This window comes from Amblyomma maculatum, chromosome 5, assembly GCF_055883805.1.
Source record: "Amblyomma maculatum isolate TAMU_Amacu chromosome 5, ASM5588380v1, whole genome shotgun sequence".
In the NCBI taxonomy this organism is placed as follows: domain Eukaryota; kingdom Metazoa; phylum Arthropoda; class Arachnida; order Ixodida; family Ixodidae; genus Amblyomma; species Amblyomma maculatum.
Genome location: NC_139348.1, coordinates 158138299 through 158161145, shown reverse-complemented (window position 1 = coordinate 158161145; position 22847 = coordinate 158138299). Strand labels below are relative to the sequence as shown.

Here is a 22847-nt window from a genome sequence, read left to right as displayed (position 1 = left end):
GGTGGGTCACTGCCGCTTGCGGCGCGGGCTAGCCTGCCAGAGAATTTTTATCTGTTGTAGGCCGTCATTGCACCCGCCACCGTTTCGGTGGTGGACGATGGTGGTTGTTGCGGCGCGCGTCTTTCTCTCCCTCTTCCTTTTTTTTCTTCTCTATTTCCTTTTTTGTCCACACGAGGCAACGGAGGTGGCTCAAATACAGAGCCAGTAGCAGGCCCGTGCATTTTCTTTTCCTTCTTCCTACAGCCACAACAACAACCGAAACGCGCCACTGACTAGCCTAATGCAGCTTTCGCTACAAAATAGCGAACGCACACTGAGATGAGAACTGACATCAGTCGCTCGCCTAGTGGATTCATCGCAGTAATGTGGTTATGACGGCTCCTCTCGGTGGCGTAGATGCAACTTCGCTTCCATCATGCACTTTTATTCGCTAACAGCAATACATAACACGAGAAAAGGTTATATTCTGGCCGTACAATCGTACAGGCATCCGTGTTTCTGATCCTGACGGCAGGAAGAAGCCTGTTCCTTCGCGCAAAGCTTCCCATGGGTTTGCAGAGTGAGCTGGAAGTGAAATGAAGAAAAACGGAGCACATTTTGTTTCCTCTAGTCGAATCTATAACTGAACCTTTCAATTCCTTTCATACTCGCAGCAAGCCGTGGCGATTGCCATAAACCGCGCGTGTGTAAGTCGCGCCAATTATTTAGCAGTTATTAGTAAAATCCATGCATTATCAGAAGCTTCTGACGTTAGGCGGTGTTAGCTGGCCTGTAACAATTAACAGCAATTCTCATTCGTCGAGTGACCTGCTGAGAGCACGGCAGGTTTCTCTGACAAGTTATTGTTTTAGAACCACTTATCTTTTGTAGCGAATGCATAGAATAGTCATGGCATATTATGCACATGCTTGTGCTTCCACGAAAGACATAATGCCCTCTTCCATATGCTGCAGTGGGACTCTCCGTCGGAGTCGTCTAGCGATATGCTGGGCACGCATATGATCCTGACCAGCGAGGGGAAGAACAGCCCCAACACCAGTGATTGGCGCTACGACAGCTCCGAGGAGAGGGACGGCAAGCCACCGGTGAAGTGGCGCTCACCCGAAAAGGTCAGGGACTGTTTTGTCATGTTACAGAAGTGTGCAGTCGAAGTGTTGACTACTTCAATCGAGACTGCGGCAGGTATGCCTACAACTATTGCACACTGTTCAGCCTTATGTCGCCGTTACGTGGTGTAAAATGCAGGCCCCCTAAATACAAGGCATTGCTAATGCGGTGGTTTGTGGGGTTTAACGCCCAAAAGAGACTAAGGCTACGAGAGACGCAGTAGTGGAAGGCTCCAGAAATTTCGACCACATGGGGTTCTTTAACGTGCACTGACAACCTACAGCATGCGGGCGCCTTGCTCTTTGCCTCCATCGAAAAGCGGCCGCTGCGGGCATGATGCGATCGCGCATCCTTAGGCACAGCAGTCTACCATCGCAGCGGGCCTCGCTAATGTTTGTGGCACTGGAGCCTACGATGACCTGCGCCATTCATAACGGCGCGGGATGCATAATGTGCTTTTTCGCACCCATCATTCCGCGACTAGTGGCTCAACCACTGGGAAGGAAGAGGAAAGTGAGCACCAAGCTTTATAACGTAAGACACATCAGCGGATAGGGCGTGCGCCTATTTGCGAACGGTGGTGCGTCACTCCGCAGTATGCTTCTGGAGAGCTGCATTCGTGCAGACTTCTGCTGATAATTTACTCAGTGAATGCCACATTCGTTGCGCTTTCCAAAGAAAAGATAGAGCTATTTTACGATCACTGCAATTTGTTAATATAGTTCCACTCTGCTCAAGTAATTGAGCAACTATTTGCTTTATTTCAGCACCGTGATTGAACGAGACAGGTTCCGCATTGCCAAAAAGAGCTTGAAATATGGATTATACAGTTAATTTCATCCGCCAGTGCCGCGACGGCCATCTCTTGCTGAGTCGGGGCCACTCACCAGCCGCCGTCGATGGACCACTAGTGTCATCATCTTCGAGCGGTCGCGAAGCTATTTTTTTAACTGCACTGAGATAAACGTTTTAGTGTTCAATCTCTTAACTCCTGTTTCCGACGTTATAAACATCCTTATGATAGAAGAAGAGAAATGCAAGTGATTTGAATAAATATTACCCATAGACGCCCACAGTCAGCTGCCAAACGTGTGTTACAGCATGTTCAGCCAGAGTTGACCCGCTTATTATAATTTTCAAGTCACTCACGCATGGCTTAACTTTCTCGTATAGGCATGGAATCATTCATGTTCTCTTTCTGTGTGCTTTCATAATAAACTGGCGGTCGGTAATGGTCGGGCACACAGGGATGTTCATACGATTAACTATCGTATGAACATCCCTATCCATAGTTCGAACACGCGGCTTCGCACCATTGACTACAAGTGTCGGCGATTTTTTTTTCTATATTTTCTGCATTGGAAGACACTCGCTTCTTCCATTTTAACCAGCCTGCGCATCAACCCCGTGCAGGTCGTTCCCGACTCCGGCATCTTCCACGTGTCCCGTCCGCTGAGCGCCGTATGGCGCTCCGTCAAAGCGAAGGCGCATCATGTGCCGGTAACATCGACATCGCCCCGCGCAGGCATGCTAAAAACAGCTGGGACGCACACCAGTCACGCTGCTTCGCCGAGCGTGGAGGCGCCATGTCCTCACTCACTGCCATTTCCGCCTTCCTCGAGAGATGAAGAACAACTCTCGGCGTCTCAACCCCTGACCCCCGGAGCGGAAGCTGGACCCGTGGATTCACTCGTAAGAGCGGACGTCGTCTTTAAAAGTGTCGTGGAAGAAGACGCGCTGCACCGCATGGACCAGAGCCCCAAAGAAACCGCAAGTCCTGCTATCTCGAGTGACCGCGAGGGCCTTCACGTAGAAGCAGTGTCTTTGCCACAGCCGGAGGAACCGGCAACACCTCGAGAGTCCCCGTCGCCTCCACTCCTCCCCGAGTCGAGAACTCCCGCAGAGGAGAAAGCATCTCATCAGGGAGAGCAGCAAAGAGCGCCAGAGACGCGGTCTCCCTCTGAGCTTCCCGTTTATTGTCCGGCTCGGCAACATGGAAGCAAAAAGCTGGATGACAGGAAAGGTGTCGTGGAATCAGGCCGCGATAGCAATGCGTCGCAAACTTCGGCACCATTTTCGGGGAGATCACCATTGCCTTCACAGGGATCAGCTAGGTTGCCCTCAGCACCGAAAGGCGTAAATCCGGATCAGCATGAAATAGCGCCGTTTGGCGCACAGCATCGTGCAAAAAAACTAGTGGAGAAAAAACAGCGTGCTGAAGGCAGTCTAGCCTCGCCGGATTCGCCCAGAATTGAGAAGAAAGGGACGGTATCACCCAAAGGAAAGAGAAGTGGCGGTTCGCCGAAATTTACTCCACATCCTGACGTCTTGGAAGTCGCAGGAGAGGTTGTATTACCGGACATAGCGCCGCCGGCCCCGCATCCACTGGCCAAGCAACGACACCGAAGAAGGTCTCATGGCCACAGGTCGCCCGGCAGTAAGTCCAAGAGAGGGTCACCCACATCTCTCCATCCCGAGAAGCCCGTCCTGTCTCCAGCGAGCCCTGCGGAGATTAGTTATCACCCACAATCTTTTGCGCCCTCAACAAAGCATGACCTGGAACGTACGGCACATGAAAATGTATGTTCAACCGACAAGCTGTCTCCGGACGTCGCTGTTAGCCCTCGGTACTACAAGGCGACTGACAAAAGAACATCAGCAGCCTCGGCAGACACACTGGCAGGTAGACTGAGAGGGCGAATAGCCGCAAATTAGTGCTCTTGTCGATAGTTAATTTTCTTCTTAGGAAATCAAAGCTAACAAGCAGCATGTCTGACTGCACTGCAGTACATACTTCACGTAGTATTCAAATAGCAGTTACAGCCATTGTGGAAATGCACAGCCTATGATATTTCCTCTTAAGTAGGGCACTGCTATATTTTAGAAAATCGCTTTCTTTTTCGATATTCGCAATGTCGCAAATAATAAAGGAGGCGCGGAGTATTACAAGAAAGCAAGCTGTAGGCTTTAGGTTTTGGACACAGGCTGCGTGTACGCTTGAAATTAAGCTCCTTGAGTGGATAAGAGTCAGCTATAAATTTCGGTTCATTCTAGTTTCGCCAAATATTTCATGTGACATCCGAGTCATTTTCGCTTGCAAGTACTAACAGTTTAGAACGTGTTGCGCGTTACACTGTACAAGGCTCGAGCGGTAGTGGTGAACGAGATTCCTTTGCATGCATGCAAACGCATGCACCTAGGATTGAAGCAGGATGAAAGGGCTATGCTGTAAGGTACATTTTGTAGAGCATTATGCGTAACATGCGCATGTCGCGGGCTTGCTTCCGCGACTGGCAGGGGATTTTTCTAGCTTTATTTGCACGTTGTAAGTTGCTTGACTTCAGCCTTCAGCGTTGCGGTATTGCTCTGTGCTTTATAGCAGTGACTATCTTCAAAGTGTTATAACACTGTGAACCGGCACAAAGTGGGGGCCAATCAGCAGGCTGACACACTTGCTCAATCGCTTAATGCGAGATGTCTGCTTTCCTATCGCCCTTTAGACGCGAAGGCAAGGCTTGGCCAGTTGTGATAGTGGCAACCAACAAATGCTTTCAAGGTGTAGCCATGACCCAGTATTGGAATCATGATGATAATTCTTTTGCCCTGGCTTGACTTTTTTTGCCTTTAGATAAGAAACCTGAGACACCAGCGTCGCCTTTCGGAAAGTGTCCATCTCCGGCTCGTAAAGCGTCGCGCCGCAGGAAAGTCGATGGTGCTTCGTCTACTGTGAGGGCGGCAGAAAAGAAGCCATCTTTTAGAAAGAAAGTGCAGGCCCAGCCGTCCGTACAAGGGCTACCAGCCGCGACGTCACAGAAAAAAAATGCTGGTAATGTGCCTGCATCACCGCCTGCCGTCATGTCACCAGGTTTGAAGCCCAAGAAGGGCAAAGCGGGGGACCAGAAAGCGACCGCTTTGAGTGACAAGATGCCACGAAGGTCTGTGGCTGCAAGCCGGGACGTCAATGCTCGCTCTGTACCATCTGCTCCCTCGTCAGTAAGGCTTAACCGGGTGAGTGGGCCGGTAGGTTTTCATTTGTCCGCATTGGATTGAGCCTCCTGGTAGAAGAAATTATCAGCAGCGTAGCGTAGAGATCAACAGTACATATAGTTACTGAAAGGTGACATCTTAGCGTCATCATGAATAAAAGCAACCGCTGCATTAATGCGCGAGCGTTATAGACCTCATGTGTTGGGAAAATTTGTCGAGTGAGTTGGCGGTGTCAACTTTTTAATCCTCGCAGATTCTATAAACCTCGAAGATGTCTCTGACAGGTGACATGGTCGGGCAGTGACTTGTCAGCGGGGTGTCTGTGACGTCAAGAAGCGACGTGACGTGCGCACTTGCAGCACCTTCGAAGCAGGTAATCGAACTCACGAGGACCCAGTGGTCGCGTGTCAGACGCTCCTCATAGGCCAGAATAGATCAGTTTAACCAATCCGTTCTGGCCTATGAGGAGCGTCTTACACGCGACCACTGTTAGTTCGATTGCCTGCTTCGAAGGTGCTGCAACTGCACACTTCACGTCGCCTCTTGACGTCGCATACACCCTGAGAGCCATTCCTTCCTTAAACAAGGGATTCATTCATTCATTCATTCATTCATTCATTCATTCATTCATTCATTCATTCATTCATTCATTCATTCATTCATTCATTCATTCATTCATTCATTCATTCATCTACAGCACTTCTATGACCACAAGATATGAAGCTCCTGTTAAGCTCGAAAACTTCAGCTGAAAGACAGAGATGTTGACGCCAACTGGACATCGCATATGATCTGTCACGAGTCGTAAAGTCTTTATTGTTCCTTTACATAGGCAATTACATAATCAAATAGCATGCTGTAAAAATGATACGCTCAACACGTATATTCTGAATGAATCACCGTGACAGTGCGAGGTCTTTAAAGGTTTTGAGGTGTCCTCTGAAGGGTGCACAAGCAAAAGTTTCACGAATGCGCTAAGAATGGTCATATTAGGCGAAAGCCTTTGAGGCCTGATCGTTTCCAGCAGAGGTGTCACGCTTTCGAGAGCGAGGGTTAAAAAGATAAAAAACTTCGTCTCCACCGGGAATCGAACATCCATCCCTTGGATCTAGAACCAGCTGGAAGTCCAGAGCTTCGCAAACTGCGCCACGGCCCGACCTTTTTTTTTCTTTATTGCCTGGCTTTGGCATACGACATAGCACGAAACTCCGATCAAAACATGAAAAAAAAAAATACACAAGACAATAAACATGAATGAATGTCATGATCAGCCAACTTTAGAGTAGCCTCGTCACATTAAAACTCCCGGAGTGACAACCCTTGAGAGCTATTCGGGAGGTGCTGCAGCCACTTTTTGGAAGGCAATCGTGAAGCGCTCTTCATAATTCCTCTTGTCTGCCGTGAGGCTGATAATAATTGGTTCACAGAAAGGAAAAGGCGCAGTATCTGTCACAATTGCTCCGTGGACACCTGAACCGCACCGTAAGGAAAGGAAGGTGGGAGTGAACGTTGAGAGAGAAAGGGGTGCCGAAGTGGAGGGTTACAGAGCAATTTCGACCACCTGGGGATCTTTAACGTGCGCTGACATTGCACAGCACACGGACGTCACCTCGTTTCGCTTCCATCGAAACGCAGCCGCCGTGGTAGGGATCGAACCCGGGAACTCGGGCACAGTTGTCGGGCGTCTTACCACTGTTGTTGTGGCTGTAGAAAGAAGAAAAAAAAAATGCATGGGCCTGCTACTGGTTCTGTTGTTGAGCCACCTGCGCTGCCTCTGATTTATTTATAGGAAGGGAAAGACGCGGTAACTGTCTCACTTGTTTTTCTGTGGACACCGCAACCGCGCCGTAAGGGAAGGGAGGAAGATGGGAGTGAAAGTAGAAAGAGACAAAGAGGAGCAGTAGTGGAGGGCTACGGAGTAATTTCGACCACCTGGGGATCTTTAACGTGCGCTGACATCGCACAGCACACGGACGCCTCTTCGTTTCGCCTCCATCGAAACACAGCCGCCGAGGTCAGGTTCGAACCTGGGTACTCCGGCACAGTAGTCGGGCGTCCGCTGCCTCGTGCGGACAGAAGAGAGAAAGTAGAGAAGAAAGAAAAAGAAGAGGGAGAGAAAGACGCGCGCCGCAACACAGCCGTCGTCCACCAACGAAGCAGTGGTGGGTGCAATGACGGCCTACAACAGATAAAATTCGGTGGCTGGCTAGCCTCACCGCAAGAGGCGTTGACCTGCCGTCCCAGCCCCGTATGGCCAGGAACCGCCACCCTTAACCACCTCCCTCCTCTTACCACTGCACCACCACGACGGGGTTACCGTGAGGAGGGAGGTGGTGAAGGGTGACTGATCCTGGCCATGATGTTGTTGTGGCTGTAGGAAGAAGGAAAAGAAAATAAACAGGCCTGCAACTAGCTTTGTAGCTGAGCCACCTCCGCTGCCTCGTGCAGACAAGAGAAAATTGATTTATTTTTTAGGAAGGGAAAGGCGCGGCAACTGTCTCACTTGTTTTCTGTGGACACCGCAACCGCGCCGTAAGGGAAGGGAGGAAGGTGGGAGTGAAAGTGGAAAGAGAGAAAGAGGAGCCGTAGTAGAGGGCTACGGAGTAATTTCGACCACCTGGGGATCTTTAACGTGCGCTGACATCGCACAGCACACGGACGCCTCTTCGTTTCGCCTATTTTCTCTTGTCTGCGAAACGTGCGCTGACATCGCACAGCACACGGACGCCTCTTTGTTTCGCAGACAAGAGAAAGTAGAGAAGAAAGAAAAGGAAGAGGGAGAGAAAGACGCGTGCCGCAACAACAGCCGTCGTCCACCATCGAAACGGTGGCAGGTGCAATGATGGCCGACAAATTGGTTCACAGGAAGGGAAAGGCGCAGTAACTGTCACACTTGCTCTGTGGACACCCGAACCGCGCCGTAAGGGAAGGGAGGAGGGTGGGAATGAAAGTGGAAAGAGAGAAAGAGGAGCCGTAGCAGATAAACATTCTGCGGCAGGCTAGCCCCCACCGCAAGTGGCGGTGACTTACCTGTCCCAGCCCCATCAGGGGAGCCTCGCTCCAGGCCCTGATGGGGCTGGGACAGGTAGGTCACCGCCGCTTGCGGCGGGGGCTAGCCTGCTACCGATGTTTACTGTTAGAGGCCGTCATTGCACCCGCCACTGCTTCGGTGGCGGACGACGGCTGTTGCGGCGCGCGTATTTCTCTCCCTTTTCTTTTATTGCGAAAGCAATACTGCTAGCACTTCTCTGCCATCGGTGGAGGTCGTTCCTTCGCTCCGGCTGCCACGTGACAGCGTGACGTCACGACCAGAGGCGAGCAGGGGCCCCAGCTTGTCTCTTCGGCCATAGTCGTTCCTTCGCTCGGCCAACACCACTTACGTGACGGCCTCCTCGGCCCGCCGCGTGAGGGCGCTCGCTAGGAGAGGATAAACGGGAATAAAGGAGTTGTACAAGGATACAGGAGTTGTACAAGAGGATAAAGGAGTTGTACAAGGCGTCGCTGGAGCGACGTGCTGCGCGCAAACGCCGGCGCCGTGCCGAGGAGACACATGAAGAAAGGCAAGCGCGGTTGGCTAAGCAACGCGCCAATGCTGCGAATGGCGAGCCCGGCGGCGTTCTGCAAGTTCAGCGAGCGAGCAGGCAAAGAGTCACTACTTTGCGGACCACCAAAGCGTGTTCATTGGAATAAACAAACAGTAGAAACCGTGTTGTGTCCAGAGTAAATCCTTTAGTTGCACAAAAGGCGAAGCCATGCCAAACCACCAGCAGAGCCAAGCGCAGCCAGGGAGGTATTGCTTTCGCAATCACTCAGGCTTAACCAGAGCTAAGCCACAGCTAATTTTTTATTCTCTATTTTCTCTTCTGTCCGCACGAGGCAGCGGATATGGCTCAGCTACAGAGCCAGTAGCATGCCCGTGCATTTTTTAGAGCGCAGCTCTTTGCCGTCCGTTCCTGGGTTTCGCGTCGGCGTCGGCGTCGGCCTCGTAACCAGCTCCGCCCCCTTTCATCCCCCCGGCGCTAGCAGCGACCGACTGATACCGCTGGATGCCGCTGACGCCGCTAGAGAGTCAAGATAACCTGGTTCTTGGCGCTGCGGAAGCGAGGGTATCATATTGTTTGCGTCGGCATCGGAGGCGTTGTCCCTGAAACCAACTCCGCAGCTGGGGTTGACTCACTATCGGCGTCAGCAGCATCAGTCAGTCGCTGCTATCTCTTCCCTCCTCCCTTTATCGCTTTGTCCGCTTGCTGCGCGCGCTTCTGCCCCCATCGTTTGCCGCTGGCTGTACACGCCGCCCCCCTCCCCCCTCTTCCTGCAAGTCTCCGGTTGTCAAAGCGCCGGCTCGAACTTAATTCCTTTCTTCGCTCCTCCTCCAATGCAACCCCTGTGCGGTGGCAATCAGAGAGCCAGATCGGTGGCGGCGGATCTGTATATGTGCACCGCCCGAGCCGAAATTGCCGCTGCCATTCGCCACTGCGAAATTATCTGCCAGTTCTTTCTGAGCCATGAGCGAGGCGACAGGTGGGAGTCCTCCGTCTGCTGCTGCTGCTGCTAAACGAGCTGCCAGAGCAGAGGCCCAGCGCCGTCGCCGCCAGAATCCAGAGCAGTAAGCGAGGCTGAAGCAGAAGCTCATCGCCGCCGTCGAGAAGACCCTGCCGTTCGCACCGCCGAAGCGGAAGCTCATCGCCACCGTCGAGAGCAACCAGGTGTAAGCGAGGCTGAATCAGCTCATCGCCGCCGCCGAGAAGGGAGTCTTTGTTAAAGGAATACGTGTGAAAAATAAAAAAATTCTGTGATAGCGCATACATGTGTTGCTCGATTTCTTTGCCTCAATCTATCGAAAAGGGGAAACAGCTTATTTGCTGCGCTCAAATTTCGCATTAGGAAGTAGCGTAATCGTCGGTAATTTTTTTCTCTTGATATCCCCCCTGCTAATCGCCTTATACTTGTATAATGGCAATGGCTATCTTTTCTGCATCTAACCTTTTGTGCCTTCGGTTTTTTCGAAGTGAATGTGGATGCGTTCATTTTCCTTTTTTCCTTCTTCCTACAGCCAGAACAAGATACCGTGAGGATGATGGTGGGATTCTGCGAGTGAGATAGTGCGCCTGTCCTTTCCTGTAGAATTATAGAACGCCGGTGAACTTTGATGCATTCAATGCAATGCTTGTTGTGTTGACAAGAGGCGCGCGATGTACCGTCACGACAGGTCATGACGTCATCAGGCAATTCATGCATATAAGAAGCTGACCCCGCCGGGCGTCTGATCCAGGCGTACGTGCTGCGCGCCTTTCATTTGCCGCTTCCTATAACGCCGCACCACAAAGCAAACAGAAGCAGTCCCAGATGTCTAGGAAGCGTTAGTACAGCAGGCATCAGTGACGTTTGAAACTGATTTACAAGATAGAAAAGGCGCAGTATCTAACGATTCTACGCGGACACATGTACCGTTCCGTAAAGAAGGGAAGGTGGGAGTGAAAGATGAGGGAGATAGAGGTGCTGCAGTGGAGGGCTGCGACCTTCTGATGGGGCTGGGGCAGGTAGGTCACGCTCTTGCGGCGGGGGCTAGCCTGCCACCGAATTTTTATATGTTGTAGGCCGTCATTGCACCCGCCACCGCTTCGGTGGTGGACGACGGCTGCTGTTGCAGCGCGCGCCTTTCTCTCCTTCTTTCTTTTCATTCTTCTCTATTTTCTCTTCTGTCTGCACGAGGCAACTGAGGTGGCTCAGCTACAGAGCCAGTAGCAGGCCCGTGCATTTGCTTTTCCTTCTTCCTACAGCCACAACAACAACAATCCATTGTGCTATATTGTCTTTTGCCTCATCATACTTTAGTGGTCCAAAGTGCCCTCTAGATTTTTTTTTCAATCCTAACAACTAAATTATGAAATTAATATATAGAAAAAAAGGAAATTGTCTTTCGATCTTCAAAAAGTTTGGATTACAAATAAAGTTCTGATACGTATATGATGTTCTGTCTGCGGCTTCCTTCGCGAGTCCTTACCTGGCTACCCAAACTTAATTCCTTATTTTGCGCCTGTGTTATCCCAGACAGGCTAAATAGCATATCAGTAAACTAACGACCACCTGACGAAAATAATAAAGCCCCAATCTGACCGATCTGTGCTAGAACGCCCGCGTGGACTATAGAGGCAGCCGCGCCGGGGTGGTGCAGTGGTAAGACGCCCGACTACTGTGCCGGAGTACCCGGGTTCGATCCCGACCTCAGCGGCTGCGTTTCGATGGAGGCGAAGCGAGGTGGTGTCCGTGTGCTGTGCGATGTCAGCGCACGTTAAAAAACCCCAGGTGGTCGAAATTACTCCGAAGCCCTCCACTACGGCTCCTCTTTCTCTCTATCCACTTTCGCTCCCCCTCCTCCCTTCCCTTACGGCGCGGTTCAGGTGTCCACAAAAACAAGTGTGACAGATACTGCGCCTTTCCCTTCCTATGAACCAATTATTATTATTATTATTATTATAGAGACAACATGTCTGACTCTGTCCGGTTTCGATTCCCACCCCAACCTTCCAATTCAGAGCAGCTTCCGGCGTCGACAGCTACTACTAACCTGGCTGTTTTGCTTCTGACGTCACACATGCCGCCGAAAAATCAGCGCTGGGCATTTCACGGGCCAATTACAAGGTGCCAGAAGCATGGCCATGATGTTTTGCTCGTAAAGCCGGTGTCAAAGTTTCTGGGGAATGGGTTCTCTTGCGTGGTCTCGTTAACATTTAGATGGTTTGGTTTGGTTTGTGGGTTTAACGTCCCAAAGTGACTCAGGCTATGAGAGACGCCGTAGTGGAGGACTCCGGAAAAATCGACCACCTGGGGTTCTTTAACGTGCACTGACATCGCACAGCACACGGGCACCTTGCTTTTCGGCTCCATCGAAAAGCGGCCGCTGAGGCCGGGATTCGATCCGGCGTCCTTGGGCACAGTATCCGAGCGCCGTAACCACTGCACCACCCACGCGGGGTCATTTAGATAGTGTTGTGATCTTTGGTTACTGAGGATAATTATGTTTTGACTAAATTACGTACTAATATACATCTGGACCGTGTACATATGACAGACTTCCAGCAAAAGCGCGCTTCTGTGTACCTTCTCGCGTGCAAACGGTTTAATTCCGGGGATATTAATTGATAGACAAAGTGCCCTTTTGTGTGATTGTATATTCTGGGATGTTTCGCGAATAATGTGTTGATATATTCCAGAATATGAACACAAACGGATGCAGAAGAGCCAATGTGTTATTCTGTCGGTTGCAGGAACAGCCTTTGACGCCTCCATTGACCACGGGAGCGTCGCCGATCGCGAGCGAGACTGAGGAAATAGTCCACCTCCAAGAAGAAGTTGTCCATCGCTCTCCATCGCTTGTAAGGGGAGGAAGTGGAACCACCGAATTTGCCAACCGATCCGGAGCCATACGCGGCGGCTCAGAGCCAGCACCACAGAAAGATTCACCGGCGCTGCGTCCTCTCGCCGACCATTCGCCAACTGCACGGAAATCTCCCGAGGCTCCAGTCACTCTCGCGCCGACCTCCCAGAGCCACACTGGGGTCCCACATCTTGTGTCAGCGTCAGTGGCAGCTATGGACGAAGATGCCGGTAGCCAAGGAGCTAGTCAAGCGCAAGATGAGGCCGAGGGCGCCAAGAGAATGGACACAGAGCACAAAGGAGATAGACTTGTGAAGTATGAGAGCGACCGCGGAGCTTCCAGGTCTTCGCCAGGAACGGATAATATTGGCTGTGATGCCACTGGCCAAGCCGAAGATCAAGCCGAAACCGCTAAGGGAACCGACAGAAACGGACGTAACGATGGGTCCCCGAAGAAGAAGGATGATCGCGAAGGCAAGAGAGGCGCTACTCGACAGGTGGGAGCTTCGAAAACGGGGCTAACGGGCCACCACAAAAGGAGTCATCATCGAGCGAAATAATTGGCGTCTTGCACTTAAGCCGGCTGCGATGATCTTGTACAAATTCACAGTAACCGGAGGTATATCGCCATTTTACAAAAAGGAACCCTCCTCGGCCTCATATGCTTTGAACGGCTCTAAAAACACATCGGAGTCGGGGCTACAGTGACGATGCCACTGTAGCGAAGATAGGTCGCTAGATGGCGACATGGAGTTAAGGGCAAGGCTTCAATACGCATGCGCACTGACTCGCACCACCGACCAGCAAAGCTGACCTCTTGCTTGAAACTGGTGCCTGGTTTAAGGCTTTTAACCGCTGGAAGAAGTGTGAGCGTTGCTGCTGCGTTGAAACTCTTATTCGTAGTGGAGCGGTTTATATTGCATTTTTTCGCGCTGCTATAAATTTTTCCGATGTTCGTGGTAGCTCCTGCACGCAGTTACTGTGTCCTCTATTGTCGACGGAGCGTGTTTCGGTTGCTTGTATTTCGTCGCAGTCTCAAAGGTATGGTGTATATTACTGCAGCCTACTTATGTAACACGCGACATTTCTTCTGTAGCTAGTGACACAAAGAGCCCAGTATGGACATGTGGACGTATTCATACTAAACATGAAAATTATATTCGTTCTACGCGCCCGAGTTGCCTTGGTTTCCTTTGCCTCTGCAACCAGGATCGAGATGAGCTGTGCCGAAAAATAGCGAATTGCGTGCATTAGCGCATGAAAGCATCCGATGGCTGCAGGTGCAAGAACAAATTAATGTTAAAAAGCATGCACGCTTTTTTCTGTGATGTTTTTTCCAGGATCTTCGAATTGCTCATGAAGGAATGCGGCTCTTAAAGCATGGAACAATGAATAATTCGTAACTGCATTAAAATCTCTGAAATAAAAGTATAATCCATGTGCCTTTTTAACATTCATCATGAAAGCAAAAAGGAGACTAACAAATATATAAAAACTAGGCTTAGCCAGTACAGGGAGCGTTGGAAAGAAACTCGCAAGCTAAACACGAGTCAAATATCACAGAATAGTAAGGGAACGGGAGGTTAATGAAAAAAAAGCCAGAAATTACCCAGCCTGTGCTTGCGGTAGTGGAAGAGGCAGTTTACGATTTATCTCGGCCGAATGCGTCGATAAGCAACGGGCATGCTCAAAATGGATTGGACTCCATGGTGTCGCTCGACGCCTTCAACGCTGTTATAGCCATGTCTCAATGACTCGAACGACAAACGCTCAAAAGGCTTTGGAACGCCTATGACAGCTGCTTGAATCCGATACATTTTCGTACTTTTTTTTTAATTACCACCGAAAAAAATTAATTGCTTGTATACATTGTCTTGTGATGCTTTTATACAAAAATGATACATTAAAGCATCCCAACATATTTTTTTCACGTCTTTGTTTCCCTGAAGCAACAACGACCGTCTAGAAAATGATTTAGTTTCTACCGAGGCAGTTCTTCTTAGTTAACATTCTGAGGTGTTTTAGAACCAAAATGTTTCGTCAAAACGCTTTTCAGTGAGCCGGGATGTTAGTGCACTGACATCGTTATCTTGAACAATATGTGTCAAATAATGTTTGGCTTTGCGGTGAGGGTATGAACAGTTTTTTCTTTCATGACTCCAGCATGGTCGACAACGTCCGTCATCACAGCTGCCTGAAAACAAAAGCAGCAATTGTCAAATGTGGCTGCACTGTACTACCCTATCCTTATATGCTCCATCCTCATTGGTAGATTTGAGGGCCCTTCCCGCAATTTGTTGCCGAATAATGAATAAGATGCTGAAGTGAATAACTATCTTAATCCTATTTCAATTCTGGACCCGCTCGATCGTTAATAAATACACAAAAAATGGGTTCTTTGTCGTTCCTACATTGGTTCAGCATTTGGTCACACGCTGTATACTCAATGTAGAGATATTTGAGCTGTCCAGACAATTGCTCAGTGTCTGTGGTTAATCAGGAGTCAGTGTAGATCTCTTGCATCTTTTATTTCAGCTGCCCGGCGTCATGGCTGTGGGCTTGTTAGGCAACGGCAAACGGCAAAGGTTCCGCTTATAAAGAATACTATGGAGAACAATATGCACAGCAAGTACTTCAGCTTACATGTTCAACGATTTTGATGCTACTTGCACACTCCTTGGAGGTGATTCAAAAACGGCTTAATACCGGCGGGCCGTTAAGGTTTCGAGATAGCGGTTACGCTTAACGCCACTACCATCCTGTGCACATGGCACGAGTGGCAGTCGATAACGACGTCATCTCACCCCGGCTTCAAGCCGGCAGCTCGTTGATCAAGCTCGGACTCGCGTCCGCGTCAACATAAGGCTAAGAGTCCCTCGTCTTGGGCATAGCTACTAGTTGGCCCTCTGGGCGATGTAACCGTTCACTCTTCCGGCAAGCACTCCACGTAAGGTGGTGGCTCAGATTCCTGCATGATGCACTGGTCATACGAAGGTGGCTTCGAGTCTTCCACGACCACAACCGCTTCGGGCGCGCGCGGCAGAGGGTCATCGGTTCCTTCGGCCCGGACTTCGACGTACGAAGGGGTCATCTCCTCGCAGGAGTCCAAGGGGGCCCCGTAGAAGAGGTTGGGCCTGGGCCGAGGTGAACGGGAAGGCACCACTCCTGCAAAGATAGCTACGTTATATACGGTCCTAAAAGAGGAATGGAAGAAGAAGTGGAATGCAGAAAGCTAGCCGCATGACGGCGCTGTCGGCAACAAGATGTAGAGTAGAGTCGCGGTCGGACTTTTAGAACGCGTTACACAGTGAAAGCTCACATCGATGTATCCGCAAGCGCACACGTTGCTGTACTCGTTGGCCTATATTAGTTTTCGCTCTGTATCGCTTCGTAAAAGTTCAACCATGGCTCCACTGCCTTGATTTCTGTCGGTGCGCAAACGCACAAAATACTTTATTTGTTAATAATACAAGTCCTCCCCTGCGAACAAATTACTATTATTAACAACTAAAGTAACTTGTGCGTTTGCAAACAGACAGAAATAAAGGGAGTGGAGCCATAGTTGAACTTTTACGACGCGATACACAGCGAAAACTAATTTAGCCCAACGAATACAGTAACTGTGAGCTTACGCATACGAAGCAGAACTTTCTGTTTCGCTATGCTATGCGGAAGAAGAGTTCAAGCACCAAATTGCGTTTCATGATATCTTTTTCTGTGAGTGATACTCACGAGAATGCTGCATCCTCACAAAATGCCGCATAAATAGAATCACACCTGTTCGATACTTATGCAAACAAATCAGATCATAGCAGCCCTGCTGCTTATCCGCACTGTAAAAGAGCACAGCTTCGTTTTGTCCAAGATGTTTACCGCTGTAGTCGCCCGGAAGCCTCAGTCTGCCATCAACTGGCAAGTGATGCAGTCTAGGGCTGTAGTCTAGGGTATACGATGCTGAGAAATTATTTATGTCGGTAACAACATATTCCGCGATTATTCAGTGTTTCAAATAGTTTGTTTAAGAGTGGTGAGAGCTATCCCAAATGAACTAGAAGGCAAACAAACAGCGAAGAGATGAAAGTATTTGTTCTCAATCTGCTCCGGTACACGTATTCGAGTTTTGAGCATTTGAAAGGCATACCCAACTGTTTCGTAATACTCGTATATCGCACATGCATCAAACAATGCACCGCTTCAGAAGAGCGTTCGATAATTTAAAGTAAAAAATTCGGCACTTTTTCCACGAGTAATTACCGGCAATTGCTTGCCTGTCGAACAGCGGTCACGTGATAGTCCGAGGCCTCAAATTGGAAATCGGCTCTATCTACGCGACGCGGTGGTTTTTATACTTAGCTGATAAGAAATTATTACCTGCATACGCTTCGGTTACCGAGACCATTCTAACAACTTAGACCTTCGAGTGATTAATAGCTTTCTAGTTTTGGTGCCTCCGACGTAGCGTGCAGTCAAAATTCCTTATTTTCTTCCATACGAAAACACCGTAGATAAGCTGATTGCCGAGAAGGTGTCGTCTTCAATTTCAGCATCAACACCACCTCGTTTGCAAAACATTTGTTTAATATTACCGAAAATACGGCCTAAACTCATTTTTCATTGAAAAAAGTTGGCGCACAGGTGTGGGAAAGTTTTCTAAGCAAGGCGCCGTAGTAGAGGGTTCTGCATCAGCTTTGTGCACGGTGTTGTGCATGGTAAGTAGACAGCTGTAGGCGTGGTAATTTTTTTGCAATGCACGAAAGTTCTGCTATCGATGCCACTCATGTTTTCATAATACAGCGATGAAAGACGTAATGCTTTGTACTGTTTTGCAGAGAAGGAAGGGAAGCGCGCCGAGCTGCAAGATGCGGTAACGGCTGTTTCTAATGTGATATATATGAAAGAGCAAACACTGAACGAGAAGAATGAAGGACATGAAAGTGCGCAAAGTCAGCCTATGTAAAGCAATCTTGCATTGCGCAGCACGATGCATATTGTTTCCCGACATTTTTATATCACTGGTTGAAAAGAAGAAATAGCAGCAGCTACCTCACTTCATGGAGGAGGCCTCCACCGCGCAATTAAGGAATGGTGGCTAGGAGTGAAATCTAAAAAAAAAAGAGTACCGTTGTGCAGTGTTCTAGGCGAATTTTTACCACCTGCGAGTATCTAAAGCGCACTGAAATCGCACAAAACAGGGATAATTGGCAAAACATCTCCATTGATGTTCCGTCCCTATGGTTGGGATTCAAAATCGCCATCGCACACATGGCCACTTAACTCCATAAATTACGCACCTAACAGCATCAAGTAATAAATACTGGGTATTAAAGAGAGGGATGGTGCACCATCAACATTTTCACGATATCCTCAAGAGAGTGTTCCGAGCTTAAGCTACGTGTTTAGCTCTAATATAGAGTAATGGCTTTAATCGCGGTTAGTTCGACTCCCGCTATTTGGTTATCTTAGGAGGCTACAAGAATTTGTGCGCCGAATTTTAAGCTAAGCGTTCACTTCAGCTTATTGTTGGTGGTATGCTAAGGAAAAAAAAAAGTGTTGCCGAACTGAAAGCTGTGCTGATTTCCGTAAATGTACGGAAGCGTTTGTTGATTATTCCCGCCTTTTACTGGTGGTGAAACGGCGATACGAGGACCAAGCGAAGAAAAGCTCGTCATAAGAAGTAACGGCCGTCACATTTCCTTCTCGCATCAATGATGTCCCGTCTGCGCGGAAAGCAAAGTGTCCGCTCTCGGTTTATCGAGATATTTTTATTGCGGTGCGCCTACAATGCGTCGTGCCGCACACCTGCGATAACAGCCTCTAACGTCACTCAGCTCCGCCAGCAGGTAAAGATATGGGGGCAACATCAGTCAAGCACGCGCAGGGGAACTCCTTTTATCGCTCTCTTCCGTAATCGTGACGTGGGGACACGGCGCATCTCCTGTGCTTGAAAAACAGGTTGCTCTAATATCAATTTATTAAGTTACCCTATCACAACGTACACGTAGTAAATATTTTTACGCGGTTAAAGTGCATGTTTTGGCTGCTTGTAAACCACTCCATTTTCAATTTTACTAGACATTATTGAATGAGAAATGTTCAATTAACGCCGATGTTATCCCTTGCCTCTTCGCAAACAATGTTTCTGCGCCTATGTATTTATATCTATGTATGTGCTACATTTTTGTCGCGACCGTTTCAGAATCAGTTTCGTCTTGTGCTTCGTTAGTCAAATAAACAGCATCAACTTTCATACGCGTTCATTGTTTCACCTCTGAGACGAAGATTATTGCAGGTAGATTACTTCGTAGCACAACACGTATCACGTATAGGCAGGTGTGACAAACACGTTGTTCGGGATAGTGTGTGTGCGCGCTTCCATGCTGAGTGTTGCGTTTTGATGTAGTAATCCATTTGTTATCATGCTCCAATGAGCCCCAATCAGATGCGGTGAAGATTATTGCATATATGGCATACATGACTCCCAGTTTCCCATGACATTAATCGATCAAGGCGAAATCGCGTATACGTATTGACAAAAGTAGACTACAGCGTAACGCCCTTGCGCGAGCTTCTACGGGTGTTCAAATCTTTCTACATATTTGTAACAGGCATGCACAGTATGTTCTACTCTGATGCTGTGCTTTTGGTTTGTCCACTTTATAGCTCTTTTGTGCGCTATTTTCTTTATTTCTGTTGGTGTATGATAAGGAGTTTGAGATAAAACCTGCTGTTTCTATGATCAGAACCCATCTGTACATTTTTTGTTTCTGTTATGAAATGTATTAATACCACCACGGGACGCAGGATGCTTCCAAAAAAAAGAATTGCGTGATGATTTCCTCCATCACCAAGCAGACAGCAGTGTCTTGAGCAGAAGTTTTATATTAAAATGTTTTTAGATTGTCATTTTTAGCCAGAATAGGGAAACACTTATTTTTCCACGAACGGGCGCAAACATCCTACCTTACATAGCGCCCCTATAGTTTCCGAGCGTAGGGTGATTTCTACAGTGCATCCTGTCCGTGAAAATTATGTGCGTTGTTCGCTGCGTCTAATCCGAGTAGTACGTGTGAAGCGCAGAAAGTTGACATTTTATTTGTCGCCTCTCGCCCTGATGCAGCGTTGTTCAAATACCCTCTGAATATTGATCCAGACAACATAACACACGGTCCTTTGCGTTCAAGCGTGTGGTATACAAACCCATCTGCTGACAGGCGTTTTGCGTCGAGTGGCATCAAATTTGTCTTTGTTGCTTTGATGTTCTGAACGTGTATACACGACAAAGTCTCTACACCTGCCTTCAAACACATTGCTCACTATGTTAATTTCGAGCAAACTAACTAAGAATCGTACAAATGTTACAAAGTGACCTTATTAATCCACAGCTTTGTTCATGTGGTGGTCAAAAAGCAGCGGACTATTGGCATTTGCAAATAAACTGGCCCTGACCTAAAGTCTGCATTTCCTTCTGGCGTTATTTAAAGGGGTTAAAAAAAGAACAGCCCAATGTTACCAACAGGCTGGGAGCGCTGGGCATGAAATTTGCGAATGGTTTGTCTTTACAGTTCATAACAAACATGATGGCTTGGCGCGCTACGTTTTTAGTTAATGCTTGCCGCTGGCGCATGTATGCGAATAGTACTTGCGGTAGAACTGGTGGTAGGAATTTGAAATGTTTCTAGAACAACTATTAAATAAGGGAATCCATTGAAATGGCTGCACAACAAGCAGACACCACAGCTGGCATATTGACTACTAAACACACCTAAATATTGAAGCCTTCAGGCAGGAAAATATTAAGGTACATAAATACAGTCTCGAACAAGGTAGGTACCGCCTCCAATACTTGCCTGGCGTGCTGCTGTCGCCTCTGTGAATGTATACATACGTGGAGCTGCCGAAGATCCCCATTAGTTCGAATATAACACTGTGCGTTGGCAATTTCATCAATGAGCAGACCGCTAATCTTGTTGCACCTTTCTGTTGTTTTCAAAGGCTACGGCCACACTGCTTCGTTCGTTGTATCAAGGATGCTTGCACCACGCAACGAATCAAACAAACCGCGTAAACGCCGTTAGGTGCAATAGAGATACGAGAATACGCTTACCGAGGACGACCCTTCTGGAGTAGACGTAGTTCAGATAGGCCTCCGACAGGCACCAGACGGTAGCCAACGACGCTGTGACGCAGGCGACTGCCGTGAAACTATCCATGCTCGAACTATGCGTTTCCTTTTTGCGGCCGTCGCTCTTCGCCTCAGAACTCGACGTCTACGGTCTTTGCTTTGCTGGTTGAACAACAGCCGCTCCGATAGCGAGGTTATCTCTGCGGAGGACCGTATCAGCTGCGGGGGGAGGAACCTATGAGCGTTCGTTATCTCCTTGTCACCAGAACAAGGGGACGCAAACACACCTTTCCTTTCTTTCGACCGCGTGTACTGATTTCCGCGAGTTTGTGCGACACAGCGAAAGAAGGAAGACGATTTCGACATGCGGGTCAGAAGGGCGGACAAAGGATTTCGGAGAGGCGCGTACCCGAAGGTGGGCGCGGTGGAAACTTCCGCTCGGTGTGTTGGCCGCAAAGGATTTGTAAAGGGCTTTTTTGAGGCATATTGACCATCGGAGATCGATGCCCTAGTGCAGCATTTTGTACAATGTGTGTGAATGCAAAACAGCAAAAATGCTCCGTGATCTCCACTGATAAGCATTGAAGAACAGGGACGTGCTCGCTTCACCCGCCTGAAGGCACACCAGGTTTCGGAAGACAGTAGCAGCGCTAAGATGCTGAAGGTGCATAAAAGCTGAAGACACAACTTGTTTTACACCCCTACAACGTTTAACCAACTAAGCCCAAACCCTGGCGTTATGAAAATTAGTTGACCGGGTAGTGAGTAAAGGGAGGAATATTTTTTTGTGATGCGAGTCTGAACTGAGAAAACGTTTTCCTAGGTGTAATGTTGGGATAAGCATTACGGCGATTAATTAACTACATACTAAATTTATTCAGGAAAATATAGTCGCGAGTGAAGCATACATGCACAGTTGAGTGGCGCCCAGATCTGCGATGCCTCCCCATGCAGCGCTGTAGTTCGCAGACATGCCTATCAGGGCGTTCCCATTTTTGCAGCACAGGGATGGACGGCAGGAAGTAACCATTGTAAATAAAGTGTGCCGCTATCCGAAATTCGGAGTACTGGCCTTACGTGACTGTGCATGTGTCATTGCTTTCCAACTCGATCACCATGAGTGACGATGACCTCATTTTTCCTTTTATGTCAACAAAAAATAAATTTTACTGTGTCGTGACATTTCGCTAACCCTTTATACTGAAAAATGTATTTCTAAGATTGCTGCCCTGCATGCCAGCGTTCTCTCCCATCCGCTTCCTAGATTAAAATAGCAGCCTTTAAAATCATGCAGTCGACTGCTGTATAGAAGGCCTGGTCTGCCTATGGGGACTGGCCTAGTGGGTTTAACGTCCCAAAGCGACTTAAAAGCTTTAAGAGATGCCGTAGTGGAGGACTTAGGAAATTTCGACCACTTTTGGTTCTTTACCGTGCATTGACATCGCGCAGCACACGGGGGCCTTGTTTTTCGCCTCTGTCGAAAAGCAGCCGCCCTGGCAAGGATTCCATCCCGCATCCTTGGTTACAGTAGTCGAGTGCCCTATCTACTGCCCCACTGCGGTGGGGTCCTGTATAAAATACTTGCGAGAAAATGCAAACGCAGAGAATTAATAAGCAAGGATCGAGCAAAGGAAAATCAGAATTTAACTCAAAGGGTAGGTGCATGACTCAGTAAGTTAATTCCGTTCGCATACGATTTGAGGTATTTACAGGGACTCGTCAAAGTAAAATATTGCAGAGTTCATCCATGCAGAGTCGGACAGCACGTTTTTGCGTGAAGCGCTGCATGCCTTTCCTTTTATTCACTAGCCGTGCCCGGAGCACACCGGCTTGGGACAACAGTGGGGGTATGTGCCTTTTCCCGGGACAGTCTTGCACGGTGGCTGCACATACGAAGAGCCGCACCTGCGGAAAGAACGGGCAGGACGAATGAGGCCATTTTGAATGACTTTCCCATGAGGCAGTATCACTGATGCGCTGGATTTAATCACACTGACGTTTCATGCACATAGCTGTTCTTCGCAATAAGTGCAGTGTAGTGGCTTATGTTTGGTTCACAGGTATGAAATGGTGGGAATGTAAGAAAACCAGTCAGAAAGACAGCGCTCGCGAATCCATCCGAATTTTGCCGGAATTTTGTTTCGATTATACCATTTTTCTATGCGGTCTCTAGTTCGCATGTATTTGTAAAGATTTCTTTCATTTATATTTAGTTGTGTCATTTTCAGTCATTTTCACTTTTTCTGGGTTGCTG

General features: G+C 48.5%; 2 protein-coding genes across 2 annotated transcripts; one reads left to right on the top strand and one right to left on the bottom strand.

Moving 5' to 3' along the window:
• Window positions 1-4794: 4794 nt before the first annotated feature.
• On the top strand, window positions 4795-13151 carry LOC146190100 (uncharacterized). Its single transcript, XM_084603379.1, has 2 exons — window positions 4795-5115; window positions 12363-13151. The coding sequence occupies exons 1-2, from the start codon at window positions 4963-4965 to the stop codon at window positions 13029-13031; spliced, it is 822 nt and encodes a 273-aa protein (XP_084459505.1). The 5' UTR covers window positions 4795-4962; the 3' UTR covers window positions 13032-13151.
• Window positions 13152-14617: 1466 nt separating this feature from the next.
• On the bottom strand, window positions 14618-20925 carry LOC146190099 (uncharacterized). The gene is made up of 2 exons (XM_084603377.1): window positions 20576-20925; window positions 14618-15636 (listed from the first exon to the last, which is right to left on the bottom strand). Exons 1-2 carry the CDS (start codon window positions 20679-20681, stop codon window positions 15395-15397), a joined length of 348 nt encoding a protein of 115 aa, XP_084459503.1. The 5' UTR covers window positions 20682-20925; the 3' UTR covers window positions 14618-15394.
• Between the last annotated feature and the right edge of the window lie 1922 nt (window positions 20926-22847).